At 40.0% G+C, this 27,145-nt stretch overlaps 1 protein-coding gene across 1 annotated transcript in view; it reads left to right on the top strand.

The window, feature by feature from the left end:
* Positions 1-2,883: 2,883 nt before the first annotated feature.
* prkcz (protein kinase C, zeta) overlaps positions 2,884-27,145 on the top strand; it is a gene marked incomplete at both ends in the record, with an annotated part of 236,578 nt that continues 212,316 nt past the window's right edge. Inside the window, one exon of the mRNA XM_083891163.1 lies at positions 2,884-2,960. Coding sequence (XP_083747289.1) covers positions 2,884-2,960 — 77 coding nt within the window. The remainder of the gene's footprint in view (positions 2,961-27,145) is intronic.

Raw genomic sequence — 27,145 nt, forward strand, 5'->3', positions numbered from 1 at the left:
GACGAAACCCGTTTAGCGGACGCTCTGCTCCACTTCCATCCAGTTGAAAGAAGACTCACCTTCTTTGAGTCACATTAAAACAGTGACAAAGTCAGCCTACTACCACCTGAAGAATATATCAAAGATTAAAGGACTTATGTCTCAGCAGGATTTGGAAAAACTTGTCCATGCATTTATCTTCAGCAGGCTGGACGACTGTAACCGTGTCCTTACAGGTCTCCCCAAAAAGTCCATCAGACAGCTGCAGCTAATTCAGAATGCTGCTGCATTAGAGTCCTCATTAAGACCAAAAAAGTAGGTCATATCAGTCCAGTTCTGAAGTCTTTACACTGGCTTCCTGTGTATCAAAGAATTGATTTCAAAATACTATTGTTGGTCTACAAAGCGCTGAATGGTTTAAGCCAAACTACATCTCTGATCTTCTGCTTAGCTACGAACCATCCAGAACTCTCAGATCATCTTGAACAGGTCTGCTCTGTGTCCCCAGAGTCAGAACTAAACATGGAGAGGCAGCGTTCAGTTTCTATGCACCATATATCTGGAACAAACTCCCAGAAAACTGTAGGTCTGCTGAAACTCTCACCTCTTTTAAATCAAGAGTGAAGACTTTTCTGTTTGCTGCTGCATTTCAGTCATTTCCAATACTGCACTGTAACCTCTATTCATTATATATACTCTTGATTTTATTTTTTATCTTTTTATTTTATTTGTATCTATTTTATTTTTTAATCTTAATCTTTAAATTTTACCTGCTTGTTTTTATTTTGATGTTATATCTGATTTTATAAATGTCACTTTTCTATGCTTTTTAATGTTTTATGTAAAGCACTTTGAATTACCTTGTTGTTGAAATGTGCTATACAAATAAACTTGCCTTGCTTTGAGTGTCTTGAAAGGCGCCTTCAAATATAATGCATTATTATTATTATGAATAATAATAATAATAATAATAACCTCATACAACTGCAGTACTACAAACACGAACTATCCCTTTAAACAACAAACTATAACTTTTGTTTTAACAGGTTACATCTGAGTAAGTGCATGTGTTTACTCTTTAACCAGCAGGTGGCGCTTTAAAACTGTATTTTGTATGGTGGACCACCTGTATACATAAAATGCCTGTGTTTAAGTTGACCTCAAGGGCATTATTATATGATGTGCTACATGTATAGCACACATACAAACATTTTTATTCAAAACAACATAAAACCACCGTTTATAAACAGTAATATGACATTTTGTAGACATTTTGAAAGAAATACTACCTGCCTCAGTTGTATTATTTAAAGGTGCATTATGTAATAAATCTAAAGCAACTGGCTGTAAAATCCTCCTAATATGTCACAGAGACTCGGGAATAATGTTCTTAAAACAAACTGAACTCACCAACAACAGTAAAGCCAAAATATTCACATTAAAAAAAAAGGTTTGCGGACCGCAAATCATGTTTACATCTCAGCTGCCGAGCAACCACGGGTTGCCATTAACATCTGAGCTACAATGGAAACGAAACGAAACCTAAAACACCTCAAAAACGTCAAGATAAAGTTAAGTCGCAATCATTTACCTACAGGATGTTTATCATCTGTGCTGTCCTTCACAATGTGTTCCCATCACAGTGCCATCACACTGGGACAATCCTGCCATCTTCCCTGATGACCACAATGATCAGCTGCTCAGGGACCAATATGTGTTAAATTATATCCGTTAATATGCAATATGCATTAATATTTATCCTCTTATGATGTTTGTGTTGTATACTGTATGCATACAAGTTTGCTGGGAGGCAGCCATTAATTTGTCTTTTCATTTGTGTATGGATTTGTCCTGCATTCATGTGGGCTCTGTATTATACACAGACCTTTGAATGTGCATTTATTCTTATGTTCTACAATATGCTTTGAATTTGTGCTTTCTGTCTGTAGAGCCAGAGTTCAGTTTTAAAAGGAGCTGATTTACTTGCTTTGATTTATCCTTATTCAATAAAGCAGCATCGTGTTACTCTTTGGTGTGTTTTTATATTTATATGGTGTGTATAAATTATTGTTAATTATTTTTGAATTATTGTAATCAATGATTACAAATGTTTAGATAATGACCGTGGGTATAGTTGAACGTGAAAACATAGTGTAGTGGGCAGTGGAATAACTATTAGTTTTCATTTGTGGTGACTGCTGCTGAGATGAGGGATGAGATTTAATAAATCCTGGAACTTAGCCTGCTCCAGACCAGGCTAACGCCACAGGATAAATCTCCATGGTAACTTATGTCATAACATATCCTGCTTTCCCCTATTCTGCTTTTGAGAAACCGGATCACGGATAAATTAAGTCAGGATAAGCAACATAGCCCGGCTTAATATCTTATCCTGGTTTTGTGCAACAGGCCTCAGTATGACCCGAGCCAGAGAGCTAATGATGTCACTAGTTATCAGCGAGGCAGGCAAGCCCGTTATAAACAGAGAGTCAGGTGAGTTATTAGGATTACGGTAACCATAGTGAGTCATGAGAGACTTCTACTAAGTTACCCACAATCCCACATTAACAGGTGCGAAAAAATAAAAGCACTCCCTGAAGACAGCACGCCGCTTGTTTTATTTTGAAAGGCTCAACAGGAAATGGTATGAGTTTCTCACAGCACTTTGACGACTCCTCCGCCAGCAGAGAGCCCACCAATGTTGGCTAAAGGAAGGAAACTTTGAAGAAGCTCGACAAGTTGTTTTTAAACATAGGACCAAACGTTACTCCGTCTCGAGTTGTTTAAACGTTCCTTCGTCACCGCGTGTCAAAGTGCGAGTTTTCAGGGCCGGTCCAGTCCAGTCCGGTTCCGTCGAGTCCAGTCAGCGTGTGTGAGGAGGAGGCAAAGAAGAACCGTGCTCGGATGTATAGGCTGGAGTCGAACGGATCGATAATGGACCTGGACGCGGGTCGGGTGAAAATGAAAGCGCACTACTGTGGGTGAGTTCACGAGCTGTGTGTGGTGACACAGGTGTGTTAGCTGACTGCTAAAGAGGATAAGCGGAAACACCTGTGGAGCGAGTCTGACCTTTCACGTTTTCCTGGTGAGGTTGTGACAACACTCACACTAAATGATGTTCCGGCCTGACTTTAGTGTTGTAATAATAATAACAATAATAATAATATAATCCCTTTTTTTCATGGTAGTCATTATATCACAGTAGAAAATGTTACAGGGGTAGTAATGCTGCATTCCATTTACATTGGAAATGGGACATTGAAACTAGGAGTCATGTCAACACCCGAGTTCATCATGTTCCAGTTGACTAGTCAGAAAAAAAAAACCCTAACCCAAACCCAGCGCAATCGTCTGACCTGAGCTGACTGACACAAACAACCATTGGATGAAACCACAGATGGTTCACAGCAGTGTTGTTTTTGACAACCATCTTAGATTTAGTCTTAAGCCCAATTTATACTTCTGCGTGAAGTGCTCTGCGTAGGTTACGCAGAGACTCTGCGTAGGTTACTGCGTCGACGCAGAGTCTGTCGAAGAGCCTCTACGTCGTCTCCGACTGCACGAAATATTTTTTAAGTGTCCGTCACTCCGTCGAGGGACAACGGAGACGGCAAGAGCTGCGATTGGTCCTCAGGACAGGCCTAGCTAAGCTGCTCTGTGCCGGCTCACAGTGAGCACCGAGCGTCCACAGAGGCGGAGCTGATCCCCGCCGATAACGCCACTGCCAAACTTTAAATACGTCATATCTTAACACACACAGCACATGTTTAGACTCTAAATGACCAATTTCTCGCCTCAAATTATCTTAAAACTGCGTTCCGACACACAGAATAGTGAGAAACGGCTACTGTTTCAACAACAACAGTCTTTCTCTCTCTTTCTCTCTCGGACGCCATTGCTCACTGTAGCCTGAAGCAGAACAACCTTGCGCAGCGACCCCTACTGATCGGGCGGGAAATTGCAGCACGTGTCCGTCACCACGACGCATCAGTATGAAGGCTCGAGGCGTCTCTGTGGTGACGCAGACGGATAACGCATACGCAGTCGGAGAAGTATAAAGTGGCCTTAAGTCTTAGTCTTTTGGACGAAAATGCTTATTAGTTTTAGTCACATTTTAGTCACTTCTATATGTGATAGTTTTAGTCGAGTTTTAGTCGACGAAAACTCAAAAGGGTTTTAGTCGACGAAAACTCAAAAAGGATTTAGTCTAGTTTTAGTCGAAAAAAGAAGTATAGTCTTTTAACAAATGTATTTAGGTCAATAAGTATTGGAGATTGTTGTTGGGCAGTGTCGCACATAAGTTGTGAAAATAGCAGCAGATCTATAAGTTCAACACACTGTGAGCTTGCAGATTGGCTATTATTACACACAAAGAGATGACCACACTGTCACTGAATGTAAACATGGCTAAACATGCTGCTAAAGAAACACACACACATAATGAATTGACGTTAGCGTAACAAAAGCTAACTTTAGCCACTACTACTAACAACTGTGTCCAGTTATTGTCATGTCCCTAAATAATCCATCTGTCTGTTGTTTGCTAATATGTTAGCATAAAGATTGCTAGCTTAAAATGCTAACGACTCAACTTACATAAGTGTCGGGTTAGAAGAAGTACAGCCGCAGTTCAGTCCCTCTGTGGGATTCCTTATCCATCGTCATTCAAAGGTGAACACACACACACACACACGGCAGAAGCAGTAGCGGGGGACGTGCATATTAAGTAGCCATGTGCTTTCTCCGTGACCGTCAGGTGATTGGTTGAAAAAACGAAATGTCATGAGTTTTAAACGTCTGACAGACCACACCCACTGACATTTTCGTCCATTCTCGTCTCGTCAACGAAAACTCACACAAGTCTCGTCATGTTTTCGTCATCAAAGAGTCATGTTTATCTCGTCACCGTCTCGTTATCGTCATGTAAAAAAGTCATCGTTGACGAAAACAACACTGGTTCACAGGTGGTAAAATCCCCTGTGATTGGACAGCAAATCCCTCACTCATTGGTCACCTTTGGGACACATGGCCATTTGCCCCTTCCATTTTTAATAATTATTTTAATAATACAAATAGTAATAATAATGATATTCAATAGAGGTCCATAGAGAATACAATAAAAAGGCATACAGACATATAGATAGAAAAAGAAAGTCATAGACAGTCCATAAAAAGTTCAGATATTCACATAAAGATTGCAACTCCAGTGGTTCCACAGTTTAGAGGTAAATCTGACTGCACTTAGCGCAGGATTCACTAAGGCTTCAATTATGCTATTACTAGACACAGTTAACCTACACATACATCTGTACATAAGATTCCTGAGTACAGCAGGACATGAGGGAACCTCAACATGCACAAAGAGATGGCTAGCACTACTCCATCTGGGCACTTTGAGTAGCAGCCTTAATCCATCATTATATGCCCCATGGAGTTTATGAATGCTACTACTCTTGTATCTCCTCCACAGACGGGCAGTGTACAAAAGGCTTTAAATAATGCTACTTTCACATAGGATGAACACATGCCAAATTTCCTTATAAGCATAATTGCTTGTGCATACACCGTACAATACTGTCTATATATGTCACGGTCATCAGACAGGTCATCTGTTATATAATGCCCTAAATATTTAGCCTCATTGCATGTGTTGAGAGCTATGCCATACAGGAATAAAATGAGGAGTAGGCAGTTTCTTATCAGCCTTACTATGTAATGTCGAAGTCACAACCATACTGAGAGCATATCCTCAACAGCTGTTGAAACCCAGCGCTGTATGGACACAGGACCACCAAGTCATCTGCATACATTAGGTGGTTGATGATGTGGTCACCAATCATGCAACCAGTTTTACAGCTGTTTAGAAGCTTTGACAGACCATCCATATAGATGTTAAAGAGGTAAGGGGACAGCAAACTCCATTTCCAACTTTAAAAGGGTCAGACATCTTGTTACCCCATCTCACGAACAAAGACTGTTGCCCATACCAGTACACAAGAATTCTAACTGATACTACTAATAATACTACTACTAATTATCCTTATTGCTATTATTATTTTGTGAGAACTACATGTCACAATAGAGAACTAGCACCGCAAGCGATATTAACGAGTTCGAGCTTGAAGCGTGTGAGTCGATGTGCTCCCACCTCGTCACTTGCGCCATGAGCTCGTCTCTCGTTCATTCACTGTTTGCTGTAGTAGTATAGCAAGCTGTAGTATCAGCGCTGTCCAAGCGGATGTTGGGCTGTGGAGGCAAAGTAATGTTTTACTTCCTGTTTAGTGCGTTACACATTCTGTTGGGCGGTCATCTTTTGCATGTTCAGGATAGGTCCCTTGACTCACATATCATGTTGCATGGAGATCGGGCAATGTACGGCAAAGTTACATTCCACTTCCTGTTTCGGCGGTTCCACTTCCTGTCGAGAGGTCGTCTTTTGCTGACATGTTCATGGCGGGTCTGTGGTCTCACATATTAGGTGGATACAACAATCCCAGTTATAGCAGCATAAAGACGTTTGAGGTGCTGTTTTTTTAAAATGAATATTTTCAAATAGACTTCTTCAGGGTCAGACTGTCATCAATCCAAGGAAGTTTGGTTCAGATTGGAACAGGATTTGCAAAGTTATAACAGTTTTTTTGTTTGTTGCACAGACGATTGACTATAGAAATTGAATATTTTTATATAGACGTCTCCAGTGCATCAATCCAAAGAGTTTCGGTGTCTGTTTAGACAAATCAGAATTTTCCCCAATTTTGGTGCCCCCTATCTCGTACGCCATGCGATATTTGACAAAACCTTCGATAACGTTTGATCCTCAACTGGTCTGCAGTGACCTCACCAAGTTTGAAGGTGCTTGCACAAAAGCTCTGCGACAAGTTTGTTCAAATTCCAAATGTAATTCTGTCTGCTGTCTACACGGGGCACTGTTTCCGAAATTTCATATTTTTTATATAGACGTCTTCAGGGCTGGAAATATCTTCAATCCAAGGAAGTTTGGTTCAGATTGGACCAGGACTCGCAAAGTTATAACAGTTTGTTTTTTTGTAGCAAAAATCCGACTTTGCACCGTGAACATTGCAACACCGTTAAACAATGCTCTATCATATTCAACATGCTTCATCTTCCATGTGTTTTGAGTGGTTTCACTGATTTCAGTGATTTCCTGAAATCGTAAATGAACTTTTTTTTTAGTATATTTTCTGTCACCACCAGGAGGCGATGTTTTTAAAGTTTACGTTTTTTGCATAGGCGTCCTCAGCAATGGCCTATCATCAATCATCACAGTTTGGTTCAGATCGGATTCTTGATTGCAAAGTTGAAAGAGTTTCGCTGTGTGTTGCAAAAAATCTTAATTTTCGCCAACTTTGGCACCCCCTATCTCGTACGTCATGCGACACTTTAAAACTCTTCAGATAACTTCAGATCCTCAACTGGTCCACAGTGACAACACCAAGTTTGAAGTGATGACTCAAAAACTGTAGGATAGATTTTGGAGCATTGGTGCAAATTCACCTAAAACGCCTCCGTTTTCGCTTTCAATCCAAAATGGCTTGTCATCGACTTTTATTTACGGCCCAACCTAATGAACGTGTGTACCAAGTTTCGTTCATGCACCTTAAATCCGACAGGAGATGACCTACTAGCACTTTTTTGCGTCAGTCTTTTGCCCCGCCCACTTCAAATTTTTTACGCACATTCCCGAACCACTTTCAAACGTCAATTTACACCAGGTCTGATGCGGTCGCAGAAATCCGTGAGCTCTGGGAAATGTTCAGGCCTTGAAAAACGTGATTTCCTGGTGGGGAAAAAATAATGATGACCCTCGCCCATGACCCTCACTCTATTGTCTTCTCGCTTTATTTTAATTCAGGGACATACTTTGTGCCAAATACCATGAATTAATTTCCGTCCATCACAGTGACACAGAGAGACAAAAACAAATAGCATTCAATTTCACTGTTGCTTTAGAGCAGTAGTCTGACACGCGATACGGGACGATATTTTGTGGCCCCCCCACTTGATATCAAAGTTTAATGTAAGTGCGGCCCGCAGTGACGAAAAAGTGAAAAAAAAAGCTGCAGACTGTAGTAGCTGCTGATTCAAAACAGCACACACACACATCTATGTCACAGCGTCTCAGCTGCTGTCAAGTTACTACAGCAGCCTATATGTGATTCTGTTTTCGCTTATACGTCGTAGGTCGTACACTGGCTTCTTTCAATTACTCTTGTCACAAACAAGCAAGCACAAAAGACAGAAACAGTACTTTAGGATAAAGGTTAAAATTTATTAAAGTATTAAAATGGATTAATAAAACCAAACAAACATCAATCCTCTAATCTAAAATAACTACTGATAAAACTGTTCAAATGTGCAGGAAAGAGGCATGGATATGAGTGCAGAAATGTGTGTGTGTGTGTTTAAAGAAAAGGGGGCGTGTCACTCTTTGGCAGCTGGTGACAGCGTGGGAAACAGGAAGTAAACAGACAAAGCCAAAAGGTAAACAAGAAGGAGGGGTCTCTGACGTGACGGTTGTCACGGCGACGCTCCTCCCACTTTCGGGTTACTAAAGTGGCCGCTACGTCGCGTAAAAATGGCGTCATTCACGGTTACCGCGAGACAATGCGAGATGGCGCTCGTGCTCAGATTTCGTCACTCAGCTCTTCCGTCTTTCACCAGTGGGGGCGCTGAGTAAGAGAGGAGAGTTGAAAGAGGAAATGGAGTCAGCGGTGACGCGGAAAATTTAAAAGGAAGTGAGGTAGAAAAGGGAACATGTCTAGTCAGAAAACTTCAGTAAATCACTCAGTTTATCCGGCGATGACCGACTTAAACTGCTTTTTTAACAGATCACAGAAGTTTTCCTCTCGATACGTGATCACCTTTTTGCTCACCTCCTATGACGCGTAACGCGTCATATTGCGTCATCGGAGGGAACGCACAACGTCAAGATTAGAACTACAACACTAGTTCTGCACTTTTTGGACTCAGCCATAGGGGGACGAGACTTCCCAGAATGGACAAGACTTCCTTCCCAGAATGTAAACACAGTGTCCGCCATCTTTGAAAAATCTTTGATTTTTCTTTTTATGACTATTAATATTAAAAATGTAAATTCATATATGTTGTGGTTTATTTTCTAGCCCCTAGTGTTCCTCCATTACAGTATTATTAGATGAAAAGTGATTTAATTTGGAGAAAAAGTGTTGATAAACACTTCAGAATTAGAGCTACTTTGTTAACTGATGACAACTACATCATTTATATTGTGTAAATCTGACTTAGAGTATAGTCTAGTATAATAATATAACAAAATCAGTCACTATTCTGCCTCCTTCCTCGTCTTTACTTTACACAAGTGTACAAATGCATGCAGGGTGTGAAGGTGAAAAATAACTATTATTCACAAAGGAAAATGTTTTACCATCATATTCAAGAGTACAAATTAAAATAAACAAGGAGTCAAATCTAAAAGCATGTCTAACACAATATGCAAACAAAAAATATTGAAACATGTAGAGCGGTGACAGAATCTGATGTGGGACAGCTGGAGGAGTCACAGTGACGAAGAGGAGCAGAGCTGGATGCTGTGAAGAGTTTCTCCAAGACTTGATTAAACCAGGCTTCAACTGTAAAGGACAAGGAATACAATTACACATAAAATATGAACCAAGATTTTACTTTTTTTTTCAGGAAAACAAACATAGCAAAATATACCAACTGGGTGAGCTGTGGACATTATAAAGTTGTCTATATAGACGTCTTGAACAAACATGAATAAAAATAAAACATTTGAATAACACTGACATTATTCTCCAGCGAAAGCAAGGTGACTTTACTTTGCTAACAGTTTACATTTATATAACGTGTGTGTAATTGTCTATCAAACGTTACTTTTACAATGTTGTCGCTTCATTGCCGACAACTATATCATATCGTATACTATGAGCAGAAATAGTGGAGTATTATGGTCAGTCTTACCTCTCAGTGACGTCTTCCTGCTCGAAATGGAGATCGTAAACCCTCTGAGTTTACAGGTATGTCTTCAGTGTCTTCTTAAAAACTCCAAAGAAGCTTAGCATAGCTTAGCATAGCCGACTTGAAGCTTTCACCTCTCTGAATCTCTGACCAGCAAATAATGGGAACTTACTGCTTGTCCTTACGTTGTTTTTACTGCATGTCCCGGTACAATTTAGCACCATAGAGAAAAAAAAAAACTGTAATTTGCAGATCCGTAATCTATTCGCCAACTAATTCATCAAGGCGTGAGCTGTGTAAACTTTACACAACTCACTCTCCTGTGGTTATAAAAGCGAGGCAGCGCTGCTGCGAGACTTCCGGCCGGAAGTGAGTGTGGCGTGCAGAGCATTCTGGGAGTCGTTTGTGTTTCGTTTGCGTTTCTCGGCCAAGAAGGCACTTGCTTCAAATATTATTTTACATTTCTACTCCATATATGACCCTTTTTTAATAGACATTCAACTTGCCAGTTGTGAAATGTCTTCTATTATGATCGCGCTGCCGCTGCGCACGGAGCGAAAGACACAAAAAAAGGCACCGCGGATTAACATCAGTGGTTCACTAGTTTATCTTACTGATCTTATCAGACAAATTACAGCCATGTGAAATACTGTAAATAACTTTTTAAAAAACCTATACAAACTTAGTAGAAAATAGATTTTTTTTTTTTTTAAACATTACATTGTAAATAACCCACATTATAAGACAATATAAATAATATTTATATTATATATAGAAACATTTTTAAAATGTAAATAACTTAATTTTTACTTTATTTTTATTATACATTGCTCTGTAAATAACTCACATTATAAACAACATATAGTTTTCTTTGGGATACTAAACCCAGCAGGAAATTCCTCATCAGCACTTTGAAGCACTGCTTCTACTAGTTAGCGTTCGTCTCAGCTAGCATTCTGACGCTAATGTTAGCTGCTGTTCAAGTCTGTGTCCCCGTTAGTTAGACAAAGTAACTGTTCAGTAACAGCAGTCATTTACTGTTAATGTTATGATTATATCATTATCTGCACCAGTAGCGCCACTTACAACTGTGTGTCTTTCTTTCTTTTTTCTTCATTTTTTTTCGTCTTCTAACTACCTGATTGATAACTCTTTCATTTTCCTTCAGCTTCATTAACAACTTGCAGAAGGATAACTTCACACAGGTTAACGTGAGGTGACATGGGGCAATTTTAGGGTTTAGGTTTCCTACTGATATGTCATTGCAAATCAACCAACGGGGATGCGGCTTGTCACTGATGCATTTAGGCAACAGCCCTCAGGCTCCGAGTGTCAGGTGCCCCCCTATCGGCTCGGGGCTCCAAGCAGTTGTCGGCCTTGCCTGTTCATAAACTTGCACGTCCACCCGTAGCACAATGAAAGTGAGAAAGTGCGTTAATGCGTTAACCCTAACCCTAACCCTTACACCACTTGACCCTGTTGCTTTTACAGAGGAAACTGGCACTACAAATCAAGCATGACAGTCAACAAGGTCAATTGAACTTGTGCTTTTTATTATTTTCAATGAAGAAAAACATCAACAACAAGAATTGGGTGTTTTCTTGGCATGGCAACAAAAGCCTTGTGAACTTATGTTCTTTTATGAATTAATTTGAGGGTGCTTTCACACCTACAGCATTTGGTGCGCACCACTATTCACGCGCACGCAAGGCTCGCTATGGGCGTGGATGAACCGGCATGAAACAGTTCAAGGTTTCCCCCAGTGTATTATAAGCCTGGCGGGTCGAAACAGAGCAAGTTCACTGTGGAACAGCACCTATTAAAACGCTGGAAAGTCTCTGCGCAAAAGCGAAACTTGGCAGCATACAGAGCAGATTATGAACTCCCCGCTAGATATTCACTTCACAGCAGTGAACTTTCTCTCTCTTTGAGCAGATAACTAAAGACATCAGCTCATCTGATGCATCTGTTATTCCCTTAATTGCAGCGCTAAAGAGTCTTCTTCATAAATAATAAGACCACGGAGTAAAAACGATGAAAATTGCACTCTGCTCTTCAGAGTCTCTCACCATGTTGTGACTGTACTCCATCCTCGTCATAAAGGTCATTATTTTTATGTGGGGATAAAACATGTAGAGAAATGATCCAGTCTGCTTTGGAAGAGACCGCTTGGAGACGCAGAAGCGCAGAGCGACAAACGGTGCAGTAGAGGGAGAAGAGAACAGCGCAGGGGCGGTGCGCAGAAATAAAAGAGCCGTTTGTCTGCACCAGATGAGGCAGATGAGGGGGCACTACCACTTTTTTTATTATAATAATAATAATGTACTGGCGAATTGTCCAGGGTGTACCCCGCCTATCGCCCAATGTCAGCTGAGATAGGCACAGCACCCCCCACAACCCTCTGGTGGAGGATAAAGCGGTAGATAATGGATGGATGGATAATAATAATGTATTATATTTCATGACACTCAAGGTCGCCTTGTTGATTTATTTTACTTCTAAATGTAACCATTGCATGGCTTGGTTTAAGATTCACTGGCCGATTACTATTATTATTATACTATTATACTACTATTATTATATATTATTATTAGTATTTAAGTGAAAAAATTATTTATTGTGTCTTTTTTTTGAGTGTGTCTTTTTGTAAGACTATAGTTGGCGTTTAAGTATTGAGAGGTCCTACCACCGGGCTAAACAGGTTTTCTGGGGTAAACCCTGCAGTCAGCATCTTTAAACAGTTCCGCGCCTAGGAGTGACGTATTAATCCCGCTTTTATTAATCGATTTTTATCGATTTTATCAATTCGTTGTTGCAGCCCTAGTTGTAATATTAAAAAGTCATATTTAGAGAAAAATCATAATAGTATGAGAATAAAGGAATCATTTTACTAGAATAAAGTCGTAATATTACGATAAATAAGTTGTAAAATGAGAATAAAGTAATAATATTATGAGGATAAATTTGTAATATCATGAGATTTTTATTATGAGAATATATTATTATTAAATGGCCTTGCAGTGGACCACTGCCATTTCCTCCTCCACAAAAGAGATGATTTCCGCCAAGTCTGTGTGATTCTTTCTTCGGAAAAGACTGAGTTTCTTTCACAGTCTTTTCAAAGTCCTGATACTAATGATAATGTGGTCCCAAAAATAGGAAGAAAGTTAGCGCTCTTGCCTTTGCAGCAAGAAGACCAAGGTTTGAGCCTGTGTATGTGTGGCTTTTCTCCGGGTTCTCTGCTTCCTCCCACAGTCCAAAAACATGCAGATTTGGTGGTTTAGGTGAATTGGTCACAATTGACCGTAGGTGTGAGATTGTGAGTGAATGGTTGTTTGTCTCTGGCGAACTGTTCAGGGTGTACCTTGCCTATAGCCCTATGTCAGCTGAGATAGGCACAGCACAAGGAGGTGAATGACTGAATCACTTGATTAGAGGGATCGAAGATCAACATGCTGATTCTCAGGTTTGTGCACTTGTACACGTGTGTTGAGCACTTTTCTGAAAAAGACTCAGCAAACAGAGCGAGGGTAAGCTCAGAAGCAAATGAAAGACTGAAACTCACCATATATTATGTATGTCATATCTTAATGTTTTACGTCACATTTAAGTGTAAAAAGTAAGTATACAAGGTCATCAATATTCACATTCGAGATATATGAATTAACGCGACTATGACTAATTTGAATACATGACAGATACTGGATTAAATATGAGGTAATACTGAGTCATCTATATCGAGACATGACCCTTTTGTGTGTTTGTGTGTGACATTGATTTGTGTGGGAGTTGAGTGTTTGGAGCAATTCCTGCTGGAAAGCAAGCTGTCTCTGCTCCACCCTACCAGAGTCCACCAAACTCTTGGCCACACAGGCATAGAAACCTGTCACACAGACACAGACACACACACATGCAGCACAGCAGTGATGGTTGATGATTAAGCTCAACACACACGCCTTTCTTTGAAGTGATAAGAAAAATTGAAGGCCAGCACTGATATGAAATCCCATTCTGGTGCACTCAGACCTGAACTTAACACTGTCCAAAAACACTGTTTTCCCTGTTTTTTTTTTAGACCAAGGTGTCAAAGGCTGGGTGACATGCAGCGTGCAAAGTGTGTAAGCCCACCTTTAATGTTGTGCATTAAGTGAAAAATTGTGATTTGACCAATGAAAATCTTATTAATTTCACACCAAGATGGATCAAAAATAGAAAATAAAAATAAAATACCATTATGATATTATTTATTTTGGATCCAGGAAATCAACCTCGGAACATATTGTACAATGTTTGTTTTTGCATGTCCAGGGTTTCCCCCAGAAAACTTGCTAAGCCCAGTGGTGGGGCCTCTCGGGCAGCCCACTGTGTTTTTGTAAAAAAAAAATATGCTGTTATTGTTATTTATGTGTTATTGTAAGACATTTATTAACAATACTTAAACACCAACTATAGAGTCTTACAGTTAGACACACTCTTGAAATTAAAAGAAATAATATAATTTTTTTTTCACTTAAGTTAAATACTAATTAAATAATTGGCCAGTGAATCTTAATGAATTTAATAAATTTTTCATACACAAAATACAGTAACTATGAGAATTAAAGCTCAAAACCTTCCAGGTTATGTGACCTGATTACGTCAAATCAGTGCAGAAACAGTACTAGACTGCCTAGTCAAGACACACCTCTTTTTAATCCATTTTAGTGCTACTCATATTTTTTATGTTAATATTAGCAAATCAATGCATGATCACACTTGCTTAACGAGACACACGCCTCTTTATTTGAATTTTATTTTATTTTCATACATTCAATACCCACGTTTTATTTTGAAAACCGGAAGTTTCTACATGCTGCAGTAAGCTAGCCAACGCGCTGACTTTCCCAGTTGTGTCAAAGTATTTGCCATAGTGTTGGCAGAGAAGGCGCACTTGAAATGTTGGAGCGGCTGGCGTGACCGCAGTAGAGTTGGCCAGATATTTGTAACCGTAGCGGATGTAACTGCAGTCGATGATCTAACGGACATCATGCCCGCATGCAATTACTTTCTGATGAGCACGAGAAAGTATTGTTTACAACGCCAGTCCGGCAGTTCCCCGAACCGCAGTAAAGGGGTTAGCTCATTCAGCAACAACACAACAACTACAGGACTCCATCTGCGTTGAACATGGCACTTTATTTCAGTACTGCAGGGTGATGCACAGCCTCTCTGGGTACAATGAGACTCTCTCATAAAGAGGGGAACATAACCAAACAACAGTATGAAGCGTGACAGTGTCTCGCTGCAGCTCTCCAACAAACAACGACATGGCACAAACACTTCCTGTTTCACTCACTAGCGTCACATGCACGCACACACATAGTTGGTTAGCTTAGCTTCTAACAGTCTGTTGATCTGGTGAGCACACGAAAGTATCTTGTGAGCACGCAAAACTATCTTGTGAGAACACGAAACTATCTCGTGAGCACGCGAAACTATCTCCATGTCCCTTTAGTGGCTCCGTACTCTTCTTTTCTCTTATCCCCAGATAAAAATAATGATCTTTATGACGAGGATCGAGTACAGTCGCAATGAAGTGCAAGTGATCCGAGTACATCTGAGTTAAACGTGGTGACGGACTCTTAAGAGCAGAGCGCACGTTTCATTGTTTTGACTCTGTGGTCTCAACCTTTGTGAAAGAAGACGCATTTGCACTGCAATTAAGGGAATAACGGATGCATCAGATGAGCTGATGTCTTTAGTTAACTGCTCAAAGAGAGAGAATGTTCTCTGCTGTGAAGTGAATGTCGCGGGAGTTCATAATATCTGCCGTACGCAGCCAAGTTTCACTTTTGCGCATAGAGACTTTCTCTTTCCAAAACTGTTCCACAGTTTACTCACTGTGTTTCGGCTGCCGAATTATCGAATCATCTCTCAATATAATATCTTTATTGAAAAGAACAATGATACTGTAAAAATGACCATTTGATGGTGTGAATTCGGTTTCAATCGGCACCTGGGCACTGCACTGATTACATGAAACATAAACATAAAAATAAACAAGCAACGCTAAGCCTGGGGGGGGGGGGGGGACAAGTAAAGTCTGTTGAGCCTGGTCGTTAATAGGGAAGAGCAAACTCTTAGTGAGGTTGATTCTGTAGCCTGAAATCTCTCCAAAGCTCGAGATAATGTCTAATGCCTTAGGAATAGAGGTGCAAGGATCAGACAGGTAAAGTACCAGGTTGTCTCAGCATATAGAGACAGTTTGGGAGTTTGACTCCCCCTAACAACACCCACGAGCTCCTCAGCACTCCTGAGTGCAACCGCCAGTGGTTCCATGGCGAGGTCAAACAGAAGTGGGCTCAATGGACAGCCCTGTCTTGTCCCCCTACATATAGGAAAATAGCTGGAGATGATTTTATTAGTATGGACGGAGGCCTGCGGTGTATCATACACGATTCTTATTCACGAACAAAAAGCCGGTCCAAAACTGAACCTCCCCAGAGTTGCAAAAAGATACTCATACTCAATCCGGTCAACTGCTTTGTGAGCATCGAGGCAAAGCAAAACCTCTATTTTAGGTGGAGTTTTCGGGGAATAAAGGATATTAAAAAGCCTTCGTATGTTGCCAAATGCTGCCGCCCTGTAATAAAACCAGTCTGATCTGGATGTATCACTGTATGCATGACAGACTCCAATCTACTAGCCAGAATCTTGGTCAAGATTTATTAGTCGCAGCAGAGTAGACTCACAGGCCGAAATGACTCACATTTCCTTTCTTACGAAGGACTGAGATAGTGGCGTGGATCATTGTAGGAGGGAGAGTCTCGCGCTCCAACGCCTCGGTATATACTTTTTTTTAAAAGAGGGCTTAATTTGTATTATAATTTTTTGAAGAATTCAATAGGGAAGCCATCCGGACCCTGGAACCTTACCGCTCTTCATCTTTTTAATTGCCCGATCAATTTCAGCTGCTGAGATGTTGCTATCAAGGTCTGCCCTGTCTTGTCGGCCTACGGTTGGAATCTCAAGACTATCGAAAAACTGAGCTAACTTGGTTCTATCACAATTTTCAGTGGCATAGAGGTCCTCTATGCATAGAGGTCCTCTATGCCACTGAATTTTCTGAATCACTGAATTTTCTGAACTGTTTATTTATGCTTTTTTGATCTGTGGTTATCCCTTCTGGAGTGTCTATCTCTGCTATAAATCCATCCTCTGTGGATTGTCTTAACTGATGGCTTAGTAGTTTGCTGGCTCGTTCCCCATGCTCATAGAATTCTTGGCGAGATTTAAGATGAAGCTCCTCAGCTGCTCCAGATGAGAGGGTATCGAATTCTGTTAGCAAACCTATTCTTTCTTTACAGAGATCCGCAGATGGAGCTTCAGAATTTTTATGATCGACATCCTTTATCAAAGAGATCGACTCATTAAGGCTTGCTGACCGTCTTCTGTTCATGCTTACATTGTAAGATATTATCTGACCATGTAAATACGCTTTCATTGTTTCCCACAGGTTAGAGTGGCTTGTGTCTGGTGATTGATTTGTTTCTATAAAGAAGTCAATTTGGGCAGATAGGAAGTTAATAAAATCTTCATCAGAAAAAAGACGTGGGTTAAGTCTCCAGGTGCGTTGTGGAGGCTTGTTATCTGGAAAGCAAAGCACAATTGTTACTGGGCTATGGTCAGAGATAACAATACTATCATATTCACTAGACAGCAGGGGGAGGAGTTTCTTGTCCAGCAAAAAGTCTATCCTGGAATATGAATTATGCGCTGGAGAGAAAAAAGAATACTGTCTAGAAACCGGATTTCTATATCTCCATGCATCAATCACCCCATACGCTTGGAGAAAAGCGTTAATAGTCTCTGCTGATTTACTAAGTATTCCCGGTATCAGCTCTAGAATGGTCCATAGTGGGATCTAGAACACAGTTTAAATCTCTCCCGAGGACCAATTGGTGACTGTTTAATTCTGGAAGGAGTGAGAAAAAGTCAGTGAAAAATTTAGTATTATCCCAGTTTGGAGCATAAATGCAGGCCAGGACCACTGGTACATTAAATAAATGTCCTTGAACAATAATAAACCGACCGTCTTTATCCTGAATCGTATTTGTTTGTACAAATTGCACTAACCTATGGATGAGAATAGCCGCACCACGGCATTTAGCGTTAAATTTGGAGTGGAAAATCTGGGAAAAGCCCCCTCTCTTAAGTCTGGAGTGATCCTTATTAAGCAGGTGTGTTTCAGTCAAGAATGCTATGTCTGTTTGCAGCTTTGATAAATGAGAAAACACCTTACTACGCTTTACTGGGTGGTTAAGCCCTTTGGTGTTCCAGTTTATAAATTTAGTGTTTTACCCGCCCTGAACCACTCACCTTAGGAGTCGCCATATTCTGGTATCTGAAATGACCTGAAAACAGCCTGCCTAGAAACAACCTGATCATAAAGCCTTTTCACAAGTGACAGGTCTCTGTATAGACATTGTGCAATTAAAATCGATAATCGATAATAAACATAAGAAAATACAAAAACAAAAACACAGAATCAAACACATCATTCAAAAAAACCCTTTGCTGGCCTCTCCCCAAACGAAAGGTTGCATACTCCCCCGTCGTACACTATCGCACAACATAACAAAGCTTACCCCGTGAGTCTCACCAAAACTGTATTGATGACAGGATAACATGTTGCAGCTGCTCTTAACTGTAATCAGATACAGTATACACTCAATAAATGTCCAATTTAGCACCTTATTTATATCCCACTTTATTTGAGTAATCTTAACAAACCTAAACAGAGTCTCTGAACCAACCAGTCACGCGTTGTCAGGGCCAGTTCACAGTTCACAACAGTTCACAACCAAAATTAAATATAAAATTCCATTTCTGGTACATAATGGACACAACAGATCTACATTAAATTTCGGTGGAGTTTCCAGTTATGCTAACAAGACCTTATGGCCAACAATGAACAGTGAAGAGGTTTAAGGAGTTGTACATTTTAAATCAACCAGTTATGTGTTATCAAGGCCAAATCTGCCCTCAACGGAAAGTTTGTCTGCGCTTTTTTACCTCTGTATATGGGATGTGGAAACCACAAAAAGCACGTCACTCTGCGCTGTTACATCTTCAGGTTGCACTCTTCAGGTTTTTCATTATGAAATCCTTGGCCTGTTTTGGGTCTTTAAAGCTTGTTCAATAAAATACTGTAAATAACTTGTAAAAGCCTATACAAACTCAGTAAAAAATAAACATTACATTGTAAAGAACCCACATTATAAGACAATATAAATATATAGAAAAAATAAAATACTGTAAATAAATAAAAAAATATACATTGCACTGTAAATAACTCGCATTATAAACAAAATATAAAGTATAGAAGTTAAATAGTTTTCTTACTAAACCCACAGCAGGAAATTCCTCATCAGCACTTTGAAGCACCTGCTTCTACTAGTTAGTGTTAGCGTCAGCTAGCATTCTGACGCTAATGTTAGCTGCTGTCTGTGTCCCCATTAGTTAGACAATGGCTGTTAATGTTCTGCGCCAGTAGCGCCACTTACAACTGTGTCTTTCTTTCTTTTTTCTTCATCCTCTTTTTTTTTCCTCTTCTAACTTCCTGATTGATAACTCCTCTTCATTTTCCTTCAGCTTCGTTTACAACTTGCAGAACGATAACTTCACACAGGTTAACGTGAGGAGACGTGGGGCCCCTTTAGGGAGGTTTCCTACTGAGATGTCATTGCAAATCAACCATTGTTGTTTAAGGGGGGCGGCGATGCGGCTGCTCACCGAGTGTCGGGAGCCCCCCTATCGGCTCGGGGGCCCCAAGCAGTTGCCTGTCTTGCTTGTTCATAAACTGCACGTCTACCCGTAGCGCGATGAAAGTGAGAAAGTGTGTTAATGCGCTAAAAAAAAATTAACGCGTTAATTCCACAAATTAATCATCCTGCGTTAACCCGTTAATTTTGACAGCCCTAATTAAAATACAATGTTATAGAATTGGCATAACAATTAATTTCATTTTTTTTCCATTTTACTTACCCTCACTTCATGAGTCACCATAATGGTCTTTCAAAAAGCCTCAGAATGCCCTATTTTTACCTCAAATTTTCAAAAGCTCCGTATGCCCAGCAATTTTTTTATTATTATTATTATTTGGGGGTGGGGGGGTTGATGCGGACCAGCCTCACCCAGACTCTAACTCATGCGGCCCCCAGGAAAATTTTGTCTGAGACCCCTGGTTTAGAGGCTGTTATTTCTGCAAAAGGGGGATGCAAAAATACAGGAATCCCTGTGGTGAACTTAAAATTACCCATTTCAAGTCTTCCTTAATGGTACCCTTTCTGTTGTAACTAAAATAAAAATAAAGCTCCAGTTTACCCATCAAAACAAACAAACAAATATACAAAAAGAAGAGAATGGACTTCCGGTGGAGCGACTGACGCGGATGGCCGCATAAATAATCCCTCCCAGTCGGCCAGAGTTTATTCCCCTTTTCAAATATAAATATTCTCTAAATTTCGCCTTAACCCTCAGATGCGCCTTTAAAAAAGTTACGTTAACACACGCAGAGCACCAAATGATAAAAATAGTATACATCTGTATTTTTGCTTTTTTTTTTTTTTAGGTTTTAGACCAACATCTCTTCTTTCCATCCATATCAAATATTAATATATTTTTTTATTTTTAACCCTTAAATTTCCAGGTTTATTCATGATGCCCCTTGATTTTATGATGTAAAACACACAAAAAATGAATTATATATGAATAATATACTTCATGGAAACTGGAATTTTTTTGTTTGGATAATTGCAGCCTGGTATATGTGAAAGATTAGCAGAAACTTTTTTTTTTTGCAATATTATTTTTTTTGTAATGTCAGATCGCCTAAAATACTCGGCTATAAAAATAGGATACATCTTATTTTTTTTTTTTTTTTTAGGTTTTAGACCAACATCTCTTCTTTCCATCCATATTAATTATAAAATATATTAATATATATTTTTTATTTTTAACCCTTAAATTGCCAGGTTTAGTCATGATGCACCTTATTTTAAGATTTAAAAAACACAAAATATGAATTATTTTCAATAAAATTCATGCAAACTGGATTTGTTTTGTTTGGACAATTGCAGCCTGGTATATGTGAAAGATTAGCAGAAATGTTTTTTTTTTTTTCATTATTATTTTTATTGTTATGTCAGATTGTCTCATAAAATCACGTTAACACACCCAGAGCACCAAATGGTGCTCATACAGTACACAGCTATAAAAAAAATTATACATTTATATTTTTGCTTTTTTTTTTTTAGGTTTTAGACCAACATCTGTTCTTTCCATCCATATCAAATATTCATATATTATTTATATGTTTAACCTCTTCTTCATGGTTGCCCCCGGGATCGGGGGCAGCGTCAGACGCAGCGACAAAAGCGTCATAAAACCATATCTAACTTTAACAAACACAGACATGCTGCATACCCACAGAAAGGTCAGAAACTCAGCTAAAAGCTCATATAAATCATTCTTATGTTCACGTAACACAGTTAAAACACCGATTGATCAAACAGCAGGAGCCGAAAAAAAACGTCACAACGCACACATTGAAAAGCGGCACCGGAGCGTCAGTGTGATTATGTAAACAAAAGAAACACGTGTCGGCTGGACAGCGGAGAATCTACCGATTCCAACTGTACCATTTTTATCACTCTACGACCAAGATTCACGGATCCAGCCCCAAAATAAGAGCAAAAAAACAACTGACTTTCAAGAAATACAACCAGAAATATTGTCTTACCTTTGCTGTTTATGAAAACAAGTTATTTCCACCGGAACAAAACCGCTTCTAATGAAGAACTACACTTTCCAGCATGCTTTGGGAACAAATCCCGGTCTGATTGATCATTACAGAGCGACATTAGATTGTTCTGATTAGAGAAGGGCGAATGTCCGCCCAAATGCGTCATATGCATTTACGTCCTTTTGACTCGCTAATGAAGTGATTGACGTGCATTTGGAGACCGGGGTCTGATTCTACCGGTAAAGAGGTTTAAAGCAAGCTGTCAATCACCCTAATTGACCAAGGTAAGCCAGAGCTATGGCGCTGCGTAACTGAAGGTGCTGCAGAGCCACAGAGTTGTTATTACGCAGCGCACAGGGAGCATCGATTTAAGGTGAGTTATTATATATATATATATATTTTTTTTCAAAAAAAGTTCTTTTTAGACCAATATTGACATATAAATACAATTAAATTGTTTTTTAATAATTTGGTACCTAAGAAATCTCAAATGGCACAGATGGTGCCAAGCTGTGCCAAAAGTGAGAACGCCCAGACATCTCTTTAATAAAACCGCTGTTATTTCACTCTGCTTTATTTCAGCAGCATCAGACTTTGCACAGCTCATGTCCACATGTTGTTACATGACCTCCACGTGTTTTTAAGCTCCTACTGAATATTTTAAAGGTGATATTTGCTTTAAAATGCAATATTTTTTTAGGCGAGAGAAAAAAATACTTCAGTTATGCTGTGTATCATGTACACAGTGGCATCCACAGTGAAATTTACACCTCTGGTGGAATCTCACAAGTGTTATCTTTATTTTGATACCAAGATAATCCACATAGAGCTTGTAACTGCATAGGTTTACTCTATTTAGTTTGGGCATGTCATTTTCGAGCAGGGACTCCAAAAAGAGGGTCAGGGAAGAAGAGGTTAAACCTTTAATTGCCAGGTTTAGTCATGATGCACCTCATTTTATGATCTAAAAAACACAAAAAATTAATTATTTTCAATATAATTCATGCAAACTGGATTTTTTTTTGTTTGGATAATTGCAGCCTGGTATATGTGAAAGATTAGCAGAAACATTTTTTTTCCCCATTATTATTTTCTTTGTAATGTCAGATTGTCTCATAAAATCACGTTAACACACCCAGAGCACCAAATGGTGCTCATAAAGTACACAGCTATAACAAATGCATACATTTGTATGTATTACATTTTTTGTTTATTTTTAGGTTTTAGACCAACATCTGTTCTTTCTATACATATCAAATATTAATATATTTTTTATATTTTTAACCCTTAAATTGCCAGGTTTAGTCATGATGCACCTCATTTTATGATTAAAAAAAGACAAAAAATGACATAATTTCAATATAATTCATGCAAACTGGATTTTTTTTCTTTGGGATTATTGCAGCCTAGTATATGTGAAAGATTAGCAGAAAGAAAATTGCATTATTATTATTTTATAATGTTAGATTTCATAAAATATTCAGTTAACACACCTATAGCACCACGGTGTGCACATACAAATACAAGCAATACAAATGGTGTACATATGTATTTTTGTTTTTTATTTTCTTATTTCTTAGACCAACATTAGACCTCATTATAGATACCAAATAAAAAAAAAATTGGTATCCTCTCCTTTGCAGAGGTTATAATCAGAATGAGCTGGGGCTTCTGGGCCTCTTTTTTTTCCCTGTTGCTGATCTTCGGCTCCCGGTGTTTGTTGCTGAGCAGGAGGACATGTTTTTCCTACTTCAGAGTGTAGGACACCAGGGTGTGAGTAAATGGAGAGATGGAGTGCACATGCATGTGCACACGCGCACACTCACATGGACACGTACTCACACACCCACACAAAATTTCTGCCTCAGACCTTATGTGGAGAGAGGGGGGGGCGGGGTTTAGTGGGAGTGGCCTCGATCAGAAAAAGCAGTTTTTTCTCCATGTGCCAAAAAAAGAAAAATGACGTAATCTTGATGGAAATGTGTCAGAGCACATATTTAAAGCCTTATGCTTCAAATGATGTGAAAAAATTAGATGATTCATGTTTTTTACTTTATATTTGAGCAGGATCAAAAATAGTGATTTGAATGGGTTTCAATGAGCACACTTTGGTGCAAAGGTGTGTTAACGTGAGTATTTTTGTCACAGTTGTTTAGAATGGACAAAAAAAAAAATGAACATGAACATTTTTTAAAGCACCCACAAATACACAACCTGACAAATTTTGAACAATATGCATGAAAAATTTAAAAAGATATGCTAAAAAGAAAAAGTCAAAAACACAAAAAGGTCTCTAGGTGGCAAGGGTAAAACCCGGAAAGTTGGAGAAGGGCGACAAATCGGTGTTCGAAGAGACCATGGCCGAACACGGTGAAGGCCATGACAAGCTAGGACAACACGCCGCGCTAACAGCCGAGGGCATGGAAACTAGCATTGCTATCATCCGAGCAGATTTAAAGACTATGGTCACGGAAATTCTGAGCTGGGTAATTTTCGAGACAGCATCAGAGAAGATTTGAAAAAAGAGCTAGCTGAGATAAGGGCTGAAATTCAAAACCAGCTAGGCGAATTAGCAACTGACCTCAAGGCTACTACTGAAAGAGTGGGCGAAGCCGAGGGCCGTATAGCCGACACTGAGGAGTGGTCCATGGACTTCAAAGAACCGCTGAGTCAGTCATTGCAAGCACAGGAAAGGCTTCAGGTGAGGCTAACGGACCTGGAAGCACGCTCGAGGCGTAATAACATACGCATCTACGGCATTCCAGAGGGGGCTGAGGAAAACGATACCCAGCAATTGATTACCGAAATTATAAAAAAAGAGCTGCAGCCCCTCGCTGAATTCGAACTTGGAATACAGCGGTGTCACAGAGCCCCCGGTCCGAAACCCCCGAAAGACGCACAGCCCAGGTCGGTGGTCGTATACTTTCAGGAGTTCAAAACCAAAGAATTGGTGCTACATTCAGCTTGGAAGAAGAAAGACATTTGCTGTGGGGACAGGAGGATATAGTTCAACCATGACTACCCTGCGGAAACATTGGCAAAAAGAAAAGAGTATGTGCAGGTTAGGAGACTTTTACGGGAAAAGGGAATACGCTTTCAGACACCACCGCCAGCCAAACTACGAGTTTTCTTCGACAGTGGTGTGGTAATGTACGGGAGTGCAGCGGAGGATCTGAAGAAGAGGGGCTTCCTGCTTGAGCGCAAGCACTGCGGAACCCGGTCCCCTGGAGAAAAGACGGAAAAACCCCTGGCAGCGCCCAGCTAAGATGGCCAATGCCCAGTCCCACCGTGAGAGGATTAAGGAGAGGCTGCGAGGATTTCAGCGGCCCTGACATACCTGCTGTTAAGGGAAACGGGAGGTAACAATCTGTGAACGGTCTCACATCATAAGAGTGGACACTTGTTTGAATGTTACAGTCTTGTTCAAAATGTTAACGACTCTGGGACGGGGGATGAAGATGTAATATATACTGTCTGAGTGCTCGGGAGCAAAAAATACACCACCTGTTGTTTTATCATAAAAAAATATAATAAGTCTTAATAAGTCTGAGCTCGTCTGAGTTTGTTTCTATTTTCTCCCCACTTCTCATTTTCATTTATACACATCTATCAGCTCTTAACCACACGGGGTTAAACTTTTGATTTGTTACTATGTGGGGTTGCCCTTACCCTGTAAAAGTAATATAGTTGACCGACCTTTATGGGAAAGCGATTGGAATTTGAAAATCTTAGTGGACAAATTTAACCTTGGTTAGGGTTATTACAGGTTGCACTGAAGGGGGGCTCTGGTACTTCACCCACAGTTCTCCAGCTCTCTGTGTGTCAGTTCGTACCTCAGCCACAGTACACCAGCTCTCTCACTTCATGAACTGATTCGTTCCTTTCTTAGTTCAGTTGAGCTCAGCAGTGAGCGTGGCGGCCAGGGGTGGAATTGCCGCGTTCTGTGAATCACTCGTGAATCTTCAGCAAACGGCGCCAGCCAACGTGCGCCGAGCGAGGAGGGAGTGACTCGTAAGAAGAACTGTGTCTTAGGGCTGGGCGGTATGACCAAAAATATATATCACGGTATTTTTCAAAATTCGAACGGTTTCACGGTATCTGACGGTATTTTAATTTTTTTTTGCATAATCAGGTGTTCACAGCATTTTCTACTGGTAGAGAACATAATTACTGCAGATGGTATATTTTACTGACATGAATACTGTAGAATAACTTTACACTAGTACAGGTTCACATGGCCCCAGAAAATGATGCTGTTTACAAAGAAGAGCTACTCATGATTCTAATGAAGTGAGGAATCGGAATGCAAAGACAATTTACAGAACTTTGACTGTGCAAATCAACATCTTTTATAAAAAATCCCTGTGTTACCTGCTGATTTGAAGGGTGCTGACTTAACTTCATGCATTCTCGATATTCCAAGACATTGACATGTTGACACAGCTGTCAAAATTGCTCAAAAATGATATTCGAATATTCCCTCTAAAAACACAGATATTCGAATATATATTCTCATAGTATTTGCATCGCGCATCTGGGGTGCGTTTGCATCCGCTGCATCTGGGGGCTTTCAATCAGCCAGACTGTCAGGTGATGACAGCATGACATCAATAACAGGACAAACTAATACAATGACACATGACTACCTGTATATGTAGTTTATTTAAGTTTAAACATATTTCACAACATATTACCTACACAAAAATAAGTAAATGAACTAATGACCAAGAGCGCAGACCTCTCTCGCTCGCTCTCTCTCTCTCCAGCCCCGTGCCAAAAATGCATCTCTCTCTCCTCACACAGGTTTAAATGACAAACAAACAAAGTGCTGATCAAAGGTTTTGTGCAAGCAATATAAGGTCCCGACTCTTGTCCCAAATATGACAGGCTTCATTCAGTGATTAAAAAAAAAATATAAACATTAATGAAACGTTTGCATGCAGAGCGCTCACTCGCATGCACCGCCACAGCGCTGCGGCTGCGCGGAACGGAGCTGAAATGGAGGCAGCTAAACACATAAACATAGTAACACTTAAAGGGGAAATAAGTAGTTTATAGTGCCATCTAGAGGAGAGGCTGAAATTTACAACAAAGACCTGCTGCTCTGCTCACCCCCTCCCTTCCCAGAGCGCTACGGTATCCGCAGCTGGTCAAATGTCGTCCTCGTCGTCTTTCTCCGTGTCAGCAGATGAGGTTCGTGAGGTGGGGGAGAGGGCGAGCTACCGCGGCCGTAGCAGACGAAGCGGAGAGAGAGGAGGCGGGACTTCAGCTACAAGTAAAGAGACGCTTGTTTTGTTCTCTCGCGTTTGTCCTTACAGGCTCCGGTAGAAACATGGCGTCTCGCTGCTAACGGTGGCTATGCAACCGCGGTCCGCGGTCGTGTTATTTAACATGACTTTTTGA

Source organism: Microchirus variegatus (assembly GCF_963457635.1).
Source record: "Microchirus variegatus genome assembly, chromosome: 6".
Lineage (NCBI taxonomy): Eukaryota > Metazoa > Chordata > Actinopteri > Pleuronectiformes > Soleidae > Microchirus > Microchirus variegatus.